At 38.3% G+C, this 18,756-nt stretch overlaps 2 protein-coding genes across 3 annotated transcripts; both read right to left on the reverse strand.

The window, feature by feature from the left end:
* Positions 1-192: 192 nt before the first annotated feature.
* Positions 193-6,777, reverse strand: grinab (glutamate receptor, ionotropic, N-methyl D-aspartate-associated protein 1b (glutamate binding)). Its single transcript, XM_084726551.1, has 6 exons — positions 6,295-6,777; positions 4,868-4,968; positions 3,294-3,494; positions 2,769-2,897; positions 2,540-2,683; positions 193-428 (listed from the first exon to the last, which is right to left on the reverse strand). Exons 1-6 carry the CDS (start codon positions 6,719-6,721, stop codon positions 276-278), a joined length of 1,155 nt encoding a protein of 384 aa, XP_084582677.1. The 5' UTR covers positions 6,722-6,777; the 3' UTR covers positions 193-275.
* Positions 6,778-9,873: 3,096 nt separating this feature from the next.
* On the reverse strand, positions 9,874-18,503 carry rbm24b (RNA binding motif protein 24b). 2 transcript variants are annotated; one of them, XM_084726553.1, is made up of 4 exons: positions 18,114-18,503; positions 17,608-17,770; positions 15,976-16,030; positions 9,874-11,486 (listed from the first exon to the last, which is right to left on the reverse strand). In XM_084726553.1, the coding sequence occupies exons 1-4, from the start codon at positions 18,282-18,284 to the stop codon at positions 11,126-11,128; spliced, it is 750 nt and encodes a 249-aa protein (XP_084582679.1). In that variant the 5' UTR covers positions 18,285-18,503; the 3' UTR covers positions 9,874-11,125. The 2 variants fall into 2 exon arrangements, with proteins under 2 accessions (XP_084582679.1, XP_084582680.1); XM_084726554.1 differs by having other exon boundaries at positions 17,647-17,770; positions 18,114-18,491.
* Between the last annotated feature and the right edge of the window lie 253 nt (positions 18,504-18,756).

The raw sequence follows: 18,756 nt of genomic DNA on the forward strand, positions 1-18,756 counted from the left end.
TTAATGATTTCATACGGATATAATTTTCAAAACCTAAATAAAAAGCTTTGTACAAGAAGTCACATATCTCAGGAAACTTCATTAACCCCCAAGGTACAACACAGACCATCTACTTATATTATAATATAAAATAACATTTATACTGTGAAAAGGAAAAAAATTACTGAATATGTGATCAGTGCACACTACAAGACAAAAATCAAGATTATGGAAACCCACTTCTCGACATGAACTTAGTAAAAATTCCTGTGAGAATTTCTGTTTGTTGTTCCAGCTCAACTGCCCCTTGCTCTTCCAATGATAGCAAGAATATAGAGGAAGATGTTGATGATGTCTGTGTACAGGTTCAGAGCAGCAAAGACATATTCCTCTGGACTCAGGGCCAGTTCCTTGTTGCCAAGCAGCAGCTGCGTGTCCACCGCCAAGAACTGCAACACAGAAGAAATTCACAATGGGTCAAACACTTGAACATGAACACACTGAAACATGTGACTCATAAATTATCATTTAATCAAGCGTCTTCTTGCCTTGGAGACTTTTTCTCACTTATGGTACCAGTGTATAGAAATACACTCAATAAAAATATCAACTCCAGACTGTTTTTTGTGAGTTGAGGAAAAGATCTTGTATGCAAAAAAAGGTTTATTTCCCTTACAAATATGTTAAAATCCATGTAGATAATCCATCCTTCTGACAGGTGTGACATATAGGGGTGCTGACTAAACAGCATGATTACTGCATAGGAATAAGTGTGCATTGAACTTGCGGCAACAAAAGATCCCTCTAAAATGTGCAGGCTTATCACGCAACAATGCCACAAGGGCCCCAAGTCTTGAGGAAGTGTGTAACTGCTGTATAGAGGGACGTCCACCAGAGCTGTTGCCCATGAAATGAACGAAATTGAGACACCTCCAACACAGTTTCCGAGAATTTGGCCATCCTCACAACAGCAGACCGCGTGTCACCACACCAGCCCAGCCACTTTGGAGAAGTACTCTTGTCACAGATAAAATCCCAGTTGTGTATGGTGTGTGTGTGGGTGAGTGGTTTGCCAATGTTAAAGTTGTGAACAAAGTGCCTCATGGTGGTGGAATTATGGTATGGGCAGGCATAAATGAACACAGGTGCATTTTCTTAATGGCAATTTGTTTGCACAGACAAAATCCTGAGGCCTGTTGTCTTGCCATTCAGCTGCCACACTCACCTCATGTTGCAGCGTAACGTAAAGCCCCATGTTGCAAGGATTTGTACACAATCAGTGTTGTACAAGTCCACATTTCACAAGAGCTAGCTCAAAGTTCAGTTCACAGAGACTGAAATTAGCTATTTGAAATTAATTTCTTCCACTTTTAATTTATTTTATTTTAAATAGAATCTCCTCTCACCAGGGATGCTGAAGTCTATATTATGATGTAATTCTAAATTATGTGCAATATTCACATTATTTGTATTCATTTTAGGATAGGATAACTTTTTGTAATAGTTAACAACAATTTAAGAAGAAACATGATGCTGAAATTTCCAGCTGGAAACTTGAAAATTTCAGCTTCCAACAAACAGCAAATGTTTGTAGTCCAGCAACTGCACACAGCCACTGAAGAGGAGTGACCTGAATCACCTGATCAACTCGGCGCAGGAGATGTTTTTTTGTTTTTTTTTAAGATAAACCTGCACACTTTAGATTGTCCTTTAACTCTCAGTCCAAGGGACACCTGTACAATAATCATTCTGTTCGATCAGCATCTTGATATGCCACTCCTGTTGAGATTATCTAACCCTAACCCTATGAAAAAAATTTGAGGAGAAATCTCTCTCAGAGGCCTCCAGCCAAGAATCAAACTGTGGACACTGGGGTTATGTGGTCGCCCAAGTCATCAGGCCAACAGGGTGCTCTACAGTCAGACATTTTCATAGGCAGTTATTTATTCAGCAGAAAGTAGTTGAAATGTAACTACTGCCAGCACTGATGTTTAACTTTTGATGTAATGTTCAATGCTGTGAGCTGGGCTGTGGTCAATCTGGCAACTGTTCAAAAACACTCCAAAGGCGACCCTTAAGGCATTTCAAGGTCTAAATTACAAACAACCAGAGCACTATAATCTTTCCAACGTAAATCAACATTTCACTTTGCCTTTAATCTATAACATCCACATTAGGTTAGTTTGTATAAATTGCAAAAGTAGACAGGAGTGCCAAAATCCATCATCCCAATTTTGTTGAATAAGACCAGAAGTGACAGAGATTTCATGCTACTCACCATGACCAGTACCATGAAATCTCTACTACTACCTCTAATTTGTGCCTAGTTGATTTTGCAGGGGTTTTTTAAATAGTGTTTTGTTTTACTATGATATGATGTTACTATGATATTGTAGCCTGTGGTAGCTTCTGCCTCAGGACTACAGATGAAAATGACCTGTTAGCCATATCTGGTACAATACATGTATTGCACATCGTCCCTGTTAAATAAACCATGAACAAAATAAATCACCCTCATATGCAGTAAAGCAAGACGACAACTGTCTGTCTGAGGACTTACGCAAGTGAAGAGCAAAGCTCCCAGTCCAGCGTACACAATGTGTAGAATCCTGTCACGGATGAAGATGCAGAGGATGCTGAAGACAATCAGGACAATTAAACAGACGAACAGCACGCCATAACAGGAAGTGAAGTCGTACTTGGTCTGTGGGAGGAGGCAAAGAGTCACATCAGAAAATGATCGATGTACATGACATTCATGCAAGCGGCAGGGAGTGATGGATACAAACCTGCAGAGAGAAGATGACCACTGTGAAGCACACAACTGCTGTAATACCCACTGCCATGATCACTGACTCAGTCTCGTGGAAGCTGGCGATTGTTCCCACCATGTAGGACATACTGAGGGTCAGGACAGACTGAAAACGAGAAACACAAATATATCAGCGCTACTACATATGAGTGAGTAGAGAATAAGAAATTAATATGAAATTGAGTTGAGTTTTTTATGATAACCGTTGGCTAAAACTTTCTAGAATTTAAAATGTCACCTTTTCATCAAGGAAATGCTTTTATCACTCGCTTTACCACATCAGAATACAATGTTATTTATCTAATTCAATTTTAAAAACAGAAAATATTAGAAAACTTGCATTTTTTGCTAGACAACCTTGATTTATAAAGCAGGAGTCATATACAATTGTGTTCCACAAGTCCAGATCAGATAACACTGCACTTCCTGACCGGTACTGTACCTCCACCCCTCTCTATTTCCTATTCTGAAAGAAAAAAAAAAATAGTCTGAGCAGGCTTACTAATGCCACCAGGTTCCAAGGATGTCTTCGTCGCACACTTCCACAGCAGCTGATCACACAAACAGAAACAATAAATATCGCATAGGATAGTATGTACATCCAGGGGTTCACTGAGACGAATGACTTGACTCCATCCACAAAGGTGAAAACAGCCACAAAGCCGAATGTCACCATCAGCTGAGCGGTCAGCACCAAGAAAACCTGGAGGGAAGAGTGGAGTGTTAGGCAGCAGACACAGACAACAGTTCTAACAAAGAATGTCTATATTTTAGACGGGTCTCAAGTCGTATCGAAGTACATGATTAACTCCACTAAAGAGGTTATGTCTTAGGTTCTTTGTTAGTCAGCACAATATGTGAAAAAAGTTGATTCCGCTGAAATTTGGTGAAAAGCATACCAACACACTGGTTGGTTGGGCCAATGTATTTTAAATTGTGTGTCCCCCCAGAGTTACCATAGAGCTATTGCATTAGTTCCACTTTTGACATAAATAATTATTTTCTTTTTAAACACAACTAAGTTACAGACATGTGATGCAGAGACAAAGACACTTTTGAACCCAGCAGTGATATCATTGTCCATCGAGATGTTTTGCTGTGGACATTTCAATAGATATTGCCCAACCCTCGAGCAAATTTCATAACTTAAAAAGTTTTTTTTTTTTTTTTTTAAGATCTTGCTCAACTGCACCCATATGCATCTCATGCTTGTTTATCACCAGAAGATAAGATAATCCCTTACTAACGCCCCAGAGGAGGAATTTGGGTGTGACAGCAACACAAGGACAAAAGTAAGTACAGACAACTAATATAGTATGTAAGAGTAACATGATCCTGTCAGATATAATAGTGTACATCAGAGTATTACATAGAACAATTATGAAATCATACTTATATTTAAAATTGCCTGTATTAACACCAAGTTAAAATGTAGTACATTATGCAATAAACACTACATTGTATTATATAAATATATATATGTTATATACACTTTATTACAACATGATATTACTTAGTGTTCGTGTGATAGGGATTTTTCAATGGCCGATACCGATACTTAGAGGGCAGGGTGGCTAATGGCCACATAGTTCCACAGCATTTTTTGTTCATCAGCTTCATGAGCACCTGCATCGGCTAATACTGATCATCTCATAATGCCAGATATTCGTCCTGATTCATCAGCTAGCCGATTGATCTGTCACTAATCACTAAATTATATTGTATATCATCTACTTGCAATCAATGAAGACTGAAAAAATCTTAACATTTTGTATTATTAAGAAAATAAATTAGGAGAACTGTGCAGCCTTGGCAGGAAATAATGTGATGTGGCCTGTGCTTGTAAATAAAATCCTTCATTGCACATGTTCTTCTCAATATATATGTGGTAAACTGCCATTTTCTGGGAAATGAACTGAAACACTGTTGACAAAAAAAGAGAAGTAGCCTGACAGATATATGTAGCTGTTGTTGACAAACCAGCAAATTTACAGTATTACGGTAAAAAGCAGTTCTGCTCATTGATTTGCAATAGTGCATACAATGGCCTCATACTTGCATGACCTGTCTCCTTACCTTTCGAATAAAGGCTCTTCTTATGCTCTTGTTGTCTAATCCAAAATCAAAGTCTTGATTCTCGTGAAAGGGTGGCGGATCCTCGTTACGGCAAACATCATCTGAAGTGGCATAAACCAGAAACATTGATTGAATTGGTATATCTGCACAATTAACAGAAATATTATTGAAACTGTAATATGACCAAATGCAATTAAATGTGTGACAAAACAGCACTACACTGAAACACTGTAGTGGTACAGACATACACTGGCCCAAAAATCTTGATCTCCAGATGTAAGAAAACATGTCTGTTTGACAGCCTAGAGCCTGGCTGACACTGGGGTTTTGAGGCCGATGCTCATACGTGTATCAAGGAGTTTAAAAAAAATCCAATATCGAGATATATTAGACAATATATAATAAATCCAAAAGGACATCAAGGCACTGAAAGAGTAAACTTTCACTGATATTTGTAATATTTATAAATAGCTTGAATTAAGAAAAAATGATCAGATGTACACCTAAAAAACAAACAATCTGCATTATTTCTGTAATAAATTATCATACAATATATACACCAATACCACTGTAGACTGATGTATCTGTGCAAGGCCAGTATAAGGCCAACAATATCAGCTGACCAATAAATCTACCTGGCGCTGGCTCAGACCCCAACAAATGTCACATCATCATGATTGTAATACATTTTTTCAGTGAAAATGAAATTTGTGTGCAAAAGCGATCATTCCCCCTAATCGTGAATCATATCGAAATCACAATATCTGCTAAAATAATCACAATATTATTGTTTTCAACATATTGAGCAACCCTAATAAGAATATAATTCTACATAATGTGTCAAACTCAAGGCCCACGGGCCAAATACAGTCCAGCATATAACTGAGCAATATAATCTTTTTCTGTATTACTGGAGTATGGTGTCCATGAACTACATGTCACAGAATCTATACTGATTTTGTTTGTACTGAATAGTGTCTAAATATCTTATAGCTCTTTTCAGCAATAATACTCTAGCAAAGTGGTTGTAGCCAGTAATGTTACACAAACATACATTTTTCTATGAAACCTTGCTTGTAGGTTGCACAAACTTGAAACAACCCTTACTGGTATTTTAACTTTACTTCTTATACTACTTTGTATATTTCTTTTTTTTTTTTTTTTTATTAAATAATATAATTGTTATACACCTTAATGTCTGCTTGCAATTGTCTTACTAGACTTCTGCTGTCAGAGTTAATTATTAAATTACTACTAAAACTAACAATAATAATAATAGACAGTTGTACACTATGATAACAAGTAGATACATTTATATAATCTTACAATTACAAGTGGGAAACCACAATGCTGATGTATCGCAGGATGAAACTGAATTGTCTTCCCTGTTCTGCTTAAATAAAATGCCACACAATGTTAGAAATTACCATTAAAGCCTGGAGCCGGTGGTGAATATGGTGGAGCCATGGGGTTTGGTCCATACCCTGGGCCGGGTCCATACCCTGGGCTGGGTCCATACCCTGGGCTGGGTCCATACCCTGGGCCTTGAGGGTTATTGGCCATTCCAAAAGCTCCAGGAACAACGCCGGGTCCAAAAGCAGTAGGTGGAGGGAAAGGCAGTCCAGCAGGGGCAGGGGGACCACCAGGAACAGGGCCGGGTCCAAAAGCAGTAGGTGGAGGGAAAGGCAGTCCAGCAGTGGCAGGGGGACCACCAGGAACAGGGCCTCCGAACATGTTTGGGCCTGGCATAGGCATAGGCATGTCAAATCCGCCCGGAAACGCTGGCTGCCCGGGGAGCGAGGGAGCAGAGAGACCCCCCTCCACCGGAGTATATGCGTTCTTCTCGGTGGCCATCTCTTAGACACCAGCTGGAGGGCTGAATTGTATGACAATTATACAACAAAAATTAGAAATCATCTGATAGGTTATTAATGTAAAATGAACAACACTGTTTAGATGATGACGGCTAACAGACCGCATCGAGGGATGCGCTAACGTCACATGGTCACATGATCATGCCGACTTCCGTAAAATTATTGATAAGCGTCGACCAGCAACTTAATTAAAACAGTTGCTCACGCGCGCTGTACACTTTGTCTGGTTTTCTGCTACTAAAATGAGACCAGTTGGATGGTTAATATATGTGCTCCGGGTTTGATACCAGCGAGCAGCGCTTTCATTTCCTCGAGTTTCCTCGGGAACTCATCGTACTAACTAAAATTTAGGCCCCAAATTTCACTTTCAGCCAAGAAATGACCATTCAGCCCATTTAATCTAATTTAGACGGGCTACTTGGTATAAAGATAAATGATAATTTGACAGAGAACGAGTCCACATGTGGTTTTCGTTAAATCCAAGCGTTGCAGCACAATGTGGCCATTTTCACCTAACCTAACAATACCGTTTGCCAATGCGGCTGGACAACGGACAGACAACAAAGATCGACAAAGTTAGCATAATTTAGGACTTTTAAGATCACTCACCACTGCCCGCAATCAGAGTTTTTGTCCTCGCCTCGTTCTTCTATGGGTATAAGTGCTGCTTTTTCGCAGATTCTTTCCCACTTCGATGAATTTTTTGGTCACTGTTAACCACTTCCAGTAAACTCGTACGTCACCGCCCCCAGGATGCGGAATGTTGCGTTCAGGTGATACGGTATGGGTGGTAAGATGAAAAACATACCTATGTACATGTGGACAGCATAAGAGCGATTACTTCATCGCCTACTTCTAGGTTGTATGATTTCACAGTTGGTCATTATGAATGAATAGTGTGCACCTTAGTACTATATTTACTAAATTTGCGTTTAATTACATTGAATGCCGCACTACGGCTGACATAAGACATGTTTCCTTGGTTTTAAGGCACTTTTCTATTATTAAGCGCCAATTCTGTTGGAGCCAAGTGAAAATCTCGACTTTCCCAGTCATGTTCGCGCCTTGGATGTTGGTGTGACCAGGTTTTACAGGTGGGAATATCACAATGATGACAATTCCGATATGGACATGAACGCAGCATGTCAAACCGGTCGGATCAGCTGTCGAATAACCTGTTGGAAAATGCGTCAGTAAAAGTGAAAGTGACATGTGCAAAACCACTTGCGAAAAAGCTGCGAAATTTTTGTCAGGAAGTGGTGCAGTGTCGCTTTACCCAATTACCGGTGTTAAACACATGTGAGACACCTGATTTTTTATCATTTCGTGGAACTTGTACGTGTTACTCCACACCATTAGTCTGACAGTCTTCGTTATTACAATATCACATTACAGTTTTTTCGTACCATTCCCGTCCAGTGAAAACGACGTATCTCTAAATGTGGTGAATATAATTGTTTGTGGTGAACTGAAGGATGAAGTTTTCTTTTATGGACTGACAACATTGTCCCACTTCTTACACTAAATGAATAACAGCGTAAAAAGAGGTGCTGCAGCTATGTGCCCAGTATGAGAAAAAATATCTTTTTGTAAACATGAAAGCATGTAAACACCTATTCCAGTAGAAACCCAAAATTAAAGTATGACCTTGAAAATGAGCAGAATATTAATCCTTAAACATCAATATGTACTAGTAAAACACTGACAGGGACCATTTTGCTGCTACTATACTTAAATAATTTTATTTAAGTGTGGTTTTAAATAAAGACTTTTACTTGTAGTGGAGTATTTTCACAGTGTGGTATTATTACTTTTACTTGAGTGAAGGATCTGAATACTTCTCTCACCACTGTTGGCAGGAAGGAGTTGGCCACATGAACCAGCAGGTGTCAGAAGGCTCCAGGTTTGTAAGGAAAACATGAGAACCAGGGAGCATCTCAAAACAGTATTTATTTAATTGGACCAAACAGTCCAATAAAGTAAATGCTGGACCAAACAGTCTAGAGTTTCCAGATCGTTGTCTGTCTTGTCTTGTACCACATATCACACCTTTTTTTTCCCCACTGCTGTATAGAAACTTAAATGATTGGGACTGTGGTGAAGGGTTGTGTATAAGTAAACAAAACAGCCAGGGACTGTAGGGTCTCAAACTGGTCCCAGAGAGGAGTGTAGATATCAGCCATTTGTGTTTGCTAAGCAACAGGACAGCCATATTAAATTTAATTTGAGCATTTACATGTATATTTATCAGGATTTATATAGAAATGTTACAAAAATGTCTAACATTTTTGGTAAGTCAGAGGTTTTAGATTAATTTCCTTTAATCAGCATGATAGAATGATAGGCAGCTTTTTTCAACCAGTGTTTGTGTAATTTGGGGAGAGGGACTTCACCTACATATTATTTTGGAGCCACAGCAGACCAGAATCATGTTACACAAACATCTTCCTTGATTTATAATGTAAACAGAGGCAAGCATCAAATTGTACAGGACTTTATGAATGTAGATCAATTTCCAAAAATGTGTAAGCTGTTATTAGTTGATGACGCAAGTCTCTCAAGATGCCTCGTGGGTTGTTATCTCTGCTATCTTGATGTTTTTCACAGCAGACATTTTGACATGAAATAGTAGTATAAACACAGGTTTTACCACATATATTAATTAAGGTTTCATTCCATTCAGCTCAGACAGAGTCAGGGTGCTGCTACTGTGTACGTTGGCTCACTGGAAAGACTCTGCTATACTAAATGTAACAGAAACTTATTTAATATTTTTGGTAACACCTGTGTTTACACTACTATTTCTTGTCATGTATATTTAAAAAAATAATTAAGTTTATCAGTTTCATGTTTGTACTGTATTCAATTGAAAATAGGTTTAAAATGCTTTTCAAATCATTGCATTCTGTTTTTATTTGTTTTACACAGCATCCTAACTTTTTTAGAATCAGGGCTATACATCATTTTACTGTAATGCAGCCTTTAAAAGTAGGGAAAGACAAAACTTAAGCCATGTAACGATATGATATCCAAAATCTAAGATGATATCTAGTCTTACATTACAGTATCGATATATCAATATTTTGCCCAGCCATAGCTGTGAGCAAAAAAAATAACATTGCACAGAACACAGAAGGTAAGTTTCCTTTTATTAAACATTTGCATTATTTTGAGTCATGCATTACAGAATGCAAGGTGAAATAGGTCGTGGCCTTGCATTCGTAAACATTTAATGTCTAATGACATCAAATGTAAAAAAAAGAAAAAAAAAATTAGAAAGTTAATAGTTCTTACATTTTCCTTTATCAAACGGTCAAGTATAAAAAGCGACATTTAAGAATGAAGAATCTATTTGAGACAACAACATTAAATCTACAGAAAACAAACAATGCTTTGAATTTATTGCTACTTTTTCACTCATATTTTGTTCTTTATACACAGTGTATCTCTTTGTCAAGCCAAGTTTGAACATCTATTATGTGCTCTTGATCATTACCCAGCAGCACATGTGGACATGTTCTGTAGGAGGCTTCATACTAACACATGAACACAAAAAGTAAAGGGTTTATTACCGTAAGGCTCCTCAATAAATACATAAATAGCATAATTTAAAAGGCACATTATGAAACACTTTGAAAGATTCACATTCAACCATGTTTCTTCCCTTCTGCTGACTTGAGGTGCAATTTAAAATGGAAGAAAAGTGAGTGCTTTTTCTAGCTTCAGCATTTATCTTATGTACCATCAAGAAAATACATTTGAAAGGAAACTAGATGAGGGTGTCTAATCTATCTCACTCCAAACAGTTATATATATATATATATATATAAAAAAGAGAGACTAATCCTAATACAATACTGACTTCTCTATCAATGTCTGCATAGCTTTACCAAACAAAATACTGGTCCAAAACTATGAAATACTGAAAACTGCATGATGACGTAACATACTGTTCTCATGTGTATGCACATGTTTTGGTTTGTTTTCAAAGAGATGGGGAAGAAACCTGATCATAAGACATTAATGCACTTGGGAATTTAATACAAATTCCACTGTAGTATATTTACAAAATTCAGCAATGGTTGATATGAGGTCCAGTGAGTCTACTTCAATTAACATTAAATAGTTTCCTGCTGAATAAATATTAAATATTCATATATATTCAATTGTGACAAAATACTGATCTCACTTGAGTAAAATACAAAATAATTCCTCATTTGTCTCCACATTTTTGGTGATTATCTTCTTCTTCTTTGGTAGAAAGACTGCTTAGTTCTGGGAGTGACAACCATCATTCAGCACCTGTGGTCTTCCCGCTCTTCGCCCTCTTCATGGGGGGAGTTGACCTCCCCTGCTTTCCTCTTTTAAGGCAGTTTTCATGGTTTTATTGCATGCGGTCTGTCTGCAGCTGCTGAGGTTGGTACTGGCTGAAGGCAGCAGCAGCAGCTGCAGCTCCCGGGGTGGCAGCAGTGGCGAGCGGCTGCTGGACGGTGTACCCGTACCCTGCTGTAGTCATGTAGCTCGTTGGTGCCGGTGAGGCAGCATACGGGTACTGCTCATATGCAGCAGCAGCGGCCGCAGCAGTGGCAGCAGCCGCAGAGTACTGGGCATAGGCTGCTCCAGTATAGTCAAGGTACGGGGAAGTGGCAGCAGCAGCTGTTGCTGTAGCAGCAGAAGGTTGAACGTGAGGGATCACCACGCTGGGCTGGACAAAGGCCTGAGGGTAGACATAGTGGGCAGGGACTCTGTAGGACAAAAACACACACAGGGTCAAAGCAAAGCAACAGCCGGTCGCGTTTCCAACGTTGAAACTAAAATTCTGGAAAACTGAAAAGCAGGCGCCACAAATACGTCAATCCAGTCCTCAGAACACAGCAAATCCATTCATTAACAACTGAAAAACCCTACCTAGAAATGAAAAGTTAAGGAAGCAGCAAAATCACAAAGAAACACAAGCGCGGCTTTTAATTTCAAAAAGCACCTGAATCTGAAAAAAGGCATTAAAAGAAGACAGCCCAGCTCTGCACCCAGTGTTTCACTGAAAACAGTATTTGACAAAATGCGAGCTTATCGCACAACACCACAACATATCAAGAAAAGAGGTGGACGTTATTCTGCCCACATACTGTCACACCAACGCCACACATACAGGCATGCCCACGCATGTTAATAGGTCCTTAAACACAAACAAATAGGGCGAAGAAGAGGCTTTTAAAGCTTTTTTTTTTTAAGCTAATAAATGCAATAAATTGCAATGCAGTGAATTAACCATACAGTATCTTATCAAGTTGGTGCTTGGTTATGTTTGTTCTGCAGAGGCCCTGTTGTGTTTATTTGCTTGAAAAAGAAATTAAAGGTAGAATCAGCAGGATTTGTCCCAGCTGTTCATAAACGCACCAGAAATATAGATGATTGTTGAGTCTTGTTCCCAGGACGTCAAATACAGACGTTTTGGGTTGGTTATGCATCCTGAGAACAGCAAAATAATAAGAAAATAACAAAATACAGGCAGGGTCTCTGCAGATACAGACACCACACACTTCTAGTGGGTCATGAGTGATGACTGAAAGGTAATATGTTTATAAGAGTCTATACTTTTTTTTTTAAAGGAAAATATTACATATTATACCTTAAATGCAACTATTTTAAAAGAAAGAAATGGTGAAATAGTAGCTCTTTATTGGAACAGCAACATTCTGTATATAGACTAGCAGGGTATAAATGGATAAATACAAGCCGGGGTATCTGGGTAAATTTGGCCCCACTTTAAACTCATGTTAAAGTCACCCTCAGTAAATATATTGAGGAGCAGGTGTGAAGCTGTTATATCTGTCCGTAGACAAGTGCCCCCTCCTCCTCTTACAGACATACACCTCCACACAAACATACACGCGACAACTTGACTGACAAGGGAGGCTGGACGCATGCTATTTTTGCTCCCCTTGTCATCTCCAAAGGACAAGCTGATCTTCTCCTTCAGTAACACATGGCACTCGTCAAACTGTAATGGCTGCTGCCTGGGCCACTCGACCGTCTCTGTGACTTTTACTGAATTTACTTCTTTTCTATCAGACTGGAGGTGTTCAGGTTGATCAGAGCGTGTTGCTCTTGTTACAAAGTGGAAAGCCAGACCCACTGCTGTAAACAAGAGCCAACTGTTTTATACTACAGTTGCATAATGATCACAGAAAACATACAATTCATGTACACTGTAAAAAAAAAAAGTTGAGACAATTCAAAACGTCAAGGCAACTAACTGCAATACATTTTTGATTTACTTTTTGAAATAATTAAAAAAAAAAAAGGTTTTGCTGACCTATAATATTTAGCTGTGATAATTTACTTTTCTTCTTTAGATACAGTTGAATTTCATAGTTTAAAAACTCTTAAACAATTGTATTTCAAAAATAAGTCACAGTGAGCTGTGGACAGTTCATTTTGAAATACATTTTTTGGGGTTTCTAACACTCAAAGATTCAAGTTTATCTATAGAAGAAAAGTAAATTAGCGCAACAGTTAGTAGTTGGTAAAACTTTTTTGAAACTTATGAATGTGAGTTAGGCTTAAAACTCAAATATCTATTGCAAAAAGTTGCTTTGGAATTTCAAGGTTCTACCTTTACAGTGTACCAAACATGACACCATAAAAACAAAAAGTTGAGAAAACTAAAAATGTCATTACTTCATTTTATTTTTGAGCCCAACTCAAACTGTTAAGTTTTGAAAAGGTTTCAACTAATAATGATCATTTATTTTTCTTCTTTAGATAAACTTTGTTTTCCCACCTTCATACCCCCGAGACATTTATTTAAAAAACTGTAAGCTCATTAATGTGAAAGTGTATGATTGTTAATAGTTTAATATTTTCAATAGCAAAAAGCATCCAAATAATGACAAATCAGGTTCACAGCTCAGTATGAACAGTTTTTGACATACATATTTGAAAAAAATGTCAATTAGCTCAACAAAAGATTATAGGGCAGCAAGTGTTTAATTTATTTCAAAACTAGAGTGTTTGATTCAAAACTCAAAAATATAGTGAAGGCAGTTGCCTTGAACTTATAATTTTTCTCATCTTTTTTAAACAGTGTATTTACATGTAGAATTTCCAACTTGACACAACAGGAGCCAATGTGCTGATATTCTTTTCTTTGTGATACGACCTTGTTTTAATATCAACAGTTCAAGCGCTAAAAGGGCACAGCTGATTTAAGCCATCTCTATTGAAAGAGATGGGTTGAACATTTTGTGGTCCTGTGAGTGGAGAGCTAAATAAAGGTGCTTTGTAAATCACCAGGACACATGGGTAATCCCCAGCACATAACCAAAAGGCTTCACAGGCACATGTCTCGCTCCACCTGTTGTCCACGGCCGAGCGGCCCTGTCTGTGCCATACATTATTAACAGCGCTGCTGAGTGACTCCCATTTTCCATCTGAATTTGAGAGGCTGTGGAGCTCACTGTAGCAAACAGCTGCTGCCTAAGAGAGCGGCTAAGATCTCTGTCTCCAGCCTATACTGCAGTCAACATTTGAGTCTGGCTGTACGTAAATGAAAAAACACTGGGTTGTTGGGGTTTATTGCAAAGCTTAACAATGAATCCATAATCACATCTAGCATTAGTTAACATCTAAAAATTGTTTTCTGAGGTAAGCTAGACCTTCAGGTTTCCTGAAGGGAAAATTTGATTGCTCAAAAATTACAGTAACATAAAAATAAGAACAATAAGGTAATAAATATAAAGTGTGTAAGGATTAAAAGCAAAAGCTAATAGAAGAGAAATAAAAGAGAAGAATAAGTAAACTAAAATAAACTAAAACAGAAAAGAAATATTGGAAAGTATATCAAAAAGTAAGAAAAAGTCATTTTGCAGAATGTTGGTACAAACAATTAATTTGGAGCCTTGACATGATCAGATAACGTGCTCCATGAAACTTTAGTTTTGCTACCAAAGTACCATAAAGTAAAATATACTGGAATTAATTAGAATCAACTGATTGATTCTAATTAACTTAACCTAAATACAGTGAGTGTAAAGGGATATCAAATTTGTTTGTAATGTTTGTCAGTATGACTGAACAGATGTTGGTTCAACTTAATATCTTGAGCTAATTGAACATGTTTTCTCAAGTACAACTGAATTAATAAAGTTTATTTGACTAAATAAGTTTATTTGTATTGAGTCACTACAAAATGATCTAAACTTGTCTTTTCAAATTAAGCCAACTTAAGATTTTAAGTCAGCCCGGGCACTAACATTTTTAAGTTAAAACAACATGGAGGCAATTAAACTTAATCTTCCGTGGTGTTAACACTATTTGCATTTGTTTTAATTCCTTTTGCACGTTTTAATTTTATTGTTAAATGGCACTAGAGTGATAAGAAAATAAGCTCAGTATATACCTGTAGATGTACACTAAGTGAAAGCAATGGGTTAATAAAAAATACAAAACACAGCATCATGGGTAAGGAAACAGAAAAAGAACTCCCACATGCAAGCCAGTGTTTGTTTTGTTGCAGGGGATCGATTTTGTGTGTCATCATCAGCCCCCTTTTTGACAACAAAACACGATCAACTTAATGTTAACGAGAAACCAGGGAGGAATAAAAATGAACCACAGGCTAAAAGCACAAAACAATCATTAAAAAAGGGAAAATCATTAACACCCCATTACAGAGTTACAGCTCCCTATCAAAACTCACAAAAAAAACCTGCCCAAAAACCTCCTGCACCCCCCACCTCCCCCACTGCAAGTAGAAAAATAAGCACACAGTTAAGCTGAACACCACATCATACTGAAAACAAGGCACACACAGATCTATGTACTAAGAAAACTGGAAAAATAAAAAACAGAAGACTTCCATGCATCTAGTCACCATTTCAGTTCGTTTGTGTATGTCAGAGTATACAGGTAACACTTTAGTGCTCTGCCCAATGCAGACTCAGCTATTCCTCAAATCATCATGTCCCTTCATCAGCTATTTTAACCGTTATCGAGCCTGTCAGATCAGAGAGAGACAGACAACATCAAGTCAAGTCCTGGAGTGGCTGAGGGGGACAAATGTTCACTTTTTCCTTCACAGTCATGTTCGCCAAGCAGAGGAGCACACATCAACACTCACATGTCCTCATTCAGGATTCTTTACACATGGTTATAACAGTAGACACACATTATATAATATGATAAGAGACAGATTCTTGTGAAAGAAATGTAAAGTTCTGCAGGTCAACATACCCATAAGGTCTTTGGATGAATGCTGGATGGATCTGAGGTACACCAAATGCAAATCCTGGAATGAAAACACAGACTTGTTAAAGTTGTTTGAACTACTGACACTTTTCTGATGCAATGGAGATGATTTTGAAATCTGACTTAGCATAGCTATATTTTTTTTACAGAACACAATGCAGATCGGTTTTTGTTTTGTATTGTTTTTTTTATTTAATTTTGTAATTTTTTAATTTTATAGAGTAATGCAGTAACGCCTGAGGAAAATGAGTTAGCATATTACCATTTCTGGTTCCCTTGTCTTGAAGTAAATTATTTTTTTAAGTGTTTTTTTCATTATTTGTCTGAAATAAGATCTTCTCATTTTGTTCTTCGACATAAAATACATAAGTCAATACCCTACATGTGAATTTAGAAGGTTTTACATCTTAAAGAAAGTGTTTGCTAATGTCTGGCTAAATAAGACTACAGCGGTCGGGACATTAAAGCTACTACAAGGAACATCAATATTGTGTTGATTTTGGAGGCCCCTGTAGACAAAAGAAGTAGTGTTTCTATTGTAATAACTACAAATATAATGTCAAAAGATAAAATTATCCACATAAAAATTTCCTCTTGGTTCTTTTCCCTGGCTAACATACGGCTCACTGTAATTTTGCCTGGCAAAATGTAAACAGGCTCGTTTCATCTGATTTCTAGAAGAATCTGACCTGGTGACAGCCATTAGGAATAACTATAAGGAAAATAGCCATCTTCTCACTGATGATCTTGTTAAGTTATGTAGGTCATACAGGGACAACAATATCAAACTGAATCTGTTTCATAACCAGTTTAAAACTCTTTGTAGTAGTTTTAAACGCCATCATGCCTTCAGTAGTCATTTAGTGGGGAGGACACTGAGTCCTGTGGCCACGGTGTAGCTCAATTTTAGGTTAGTTTAACCTATCGTAAACTTTTGTTTGCCACATTGTTTATTTCCTGTACTAGTCCAAAATCCAATGGAAAAATCATATTGGCTTTTTGTGGAGGAAACCAGAGCATTTATTTTATTTACAGTTATCCATAATCATTAAAATGACCAGTGAAAGTTAAACTGTTTCGGTGCCTTGGTTATCATTTTGGAAATACATATATATGAAGAAATTTAGTCAATATATCAATATCAGAACTTTTTTAGTCATTAACATTGGCCCCAAAAATTCAGTATCATTCAGGCTCAAGTTTACAGAAGTGGCTCTCAACCTTTTTGAGTCACGACCACCTAGAGGGATCAGGCTGGTGTTTGTGACCCCCGCCTGCTTCAAAGACACTTGATGAAATCTAAGGCTAATTATATAATTATATTACAGGTGATGTAATGTAAAAAACATTCCCCAGTCCAAAACATGGCTCTCCCATCATGCTTGTTTAAGTCGTTTGCTGTTTGTCACAAAATGCAAATATGTTGTTTTAATTTGCTATCCACAACCATCTGATGATCCTGAGAAATTATCTTGCGACCTCTTCGGGGATCCTGACCCCCAGGTTGAGAACCACCGGTCTACAGCATGACATATCTAGGATTTCTATCTACTTTCATCAAAAAGTAACTGTATGTGAGTGTGTGTAAGCATTTGGCGTGCTGTCTTTGTGTTCCACCTTGATGATCCAAGTCAAAGCTGTGGGCCAGTCCCTCACCTGGCTGTATGACCCTGGGCTTGGCCCCCAGGTAGGCCAGGTTCACATTGGCTTTCCTGCCATCTATTATGGGGTTGGGGTCCTTGCAGGCTCGATCAGCAGAGGCCCGGTCTGCCATGGTCACCTGAAGGAAAGGAAACAGCACATTTTCCATTGACCTCTGGCACATTTCTTACTGTAAAACACTCTTTAAGAATAGTAGATTTGTTTTTTCAGATATGTTGGATAATCTTAGCAGTGGTCAGGTCATATTTGACTGATTTAAAGTCTCGATTGTCAAATTCCTGCTACGAACGGCCTATTTCTGACCCGCTGTCACACAGAACAGGATCAACAGTACAATCGACTCTTTAATCAGCAGATACCGGATCAATCGACCTTATCCCCCCACTTTGCACGTGTGCAAGCAACTTTAAAACGCCACCTGAAAAATTTTTTTTGTTACAGCACTGGTTGTTGTTACTTACAAATCCATAACCTCTGGATTTCCCTGTCTGCCGATCAGTGATGACCACAGCCTCCTCGATGTCTCCAAACACCTCGAAATATTTCCTGAGACTGGAGTCGGTGGTGTGATAAGGCAGACCTCCCACAAAGATCTTGGTGAACGTGGTGTCTTTCTGTGCCGAGTGCATCATTCAGAGATGTGAATTAAAAGAGTTTTCCAGGAAGAAGTTTTGAGGTGAGATAAAGTAGAGAAACGCGTTGAGGAGCGTGTGCAGCGCGGACAGACAGCAGGCAGAGCCCGGTGTACGGATCTGAGGAGGAGGAGGAGGAGGAGGAGGAGGAAGGACACCTGTTAGTTTGCGGGAGATTGCCCAGTTGTCAGAGTGTGTGTCTGTGTGTGTGTGACACAGATACTTTAACTCCACCCAGATCCAGACCCCCACACACACACCGGGCTCAGGCTGTCTGCTGTCGCACAGCTGCTAAAATAGTGGCAGCAGGGGGACGGTGACTCTGCAGCAGAAAAACTCTTCTGTATAAAGTTGATGCCAACCACAGAAGAAGAAGCAAGTTTTAGTCTTAAATCATCTTTATGAATGCTATCACACAGGCACAGATCAGTCAATATTTAATTATCACTACCAGAGCTGCGGCAGGATTTTA

The sequence above is a fragment of the Lutjanus erythropterus genome, chromosome 9 (assembly GCF_056507025.1).
Source record: "Lutjanus erythropterus isolate fLutEry1 chromosome 9, fLutEry1.hap2, whole genome shotgun sequence".
Lineage (NCBI taxonomy): Eukaryota > Metazoa > Chordata > Actinopteri > Lutjaniformes > Lutjanidae > Lutjanus > Lutjanus erythropterus.

Coding starts and splice junctions, on each gene's coding strand:
- grinab (XM_084726551.1), bottom strand. CDS start 6,721: ATGGCCACCGAGAAGAACGCATATACTCCGGTGGAGGGGGGTCTCTCT. Junction 4,969..6,294: donor ACCGGCTCCAGGCTTTAATG/GTAATTTCTAAC, acceptor ATGCCACTTCAG/ATGATGTTTGCCGTAACGAG. Junction 2,684..2,768: donor TGGTCATCTTCTCTCTGCAG/GTTTGTATCCAT, acceptor CTCCTCCCACAG/ACCAAGTACGACTTCACTTC.
- rbm24b (XM_084726553.1), bottom strand. CDS start 18,284: ATGATGCACTCGGCACAGAAAGACACCACGTTCACCAAGATCTTTGTG. Junction 17,771..18,113: donor AATCCAGAGGTTATGGATTT/GTAAGTAACAAC, acceptor CCTTTCCTTCAG/GTGACCATGGCAGACCGGGC. Junction 16,031..17,607: donor CTTTGACTTGGATCATCAAG/GTGGAACACAAA, acceptor TTTTCATTCCAG/GATTTGCATTTGGTGTACCT.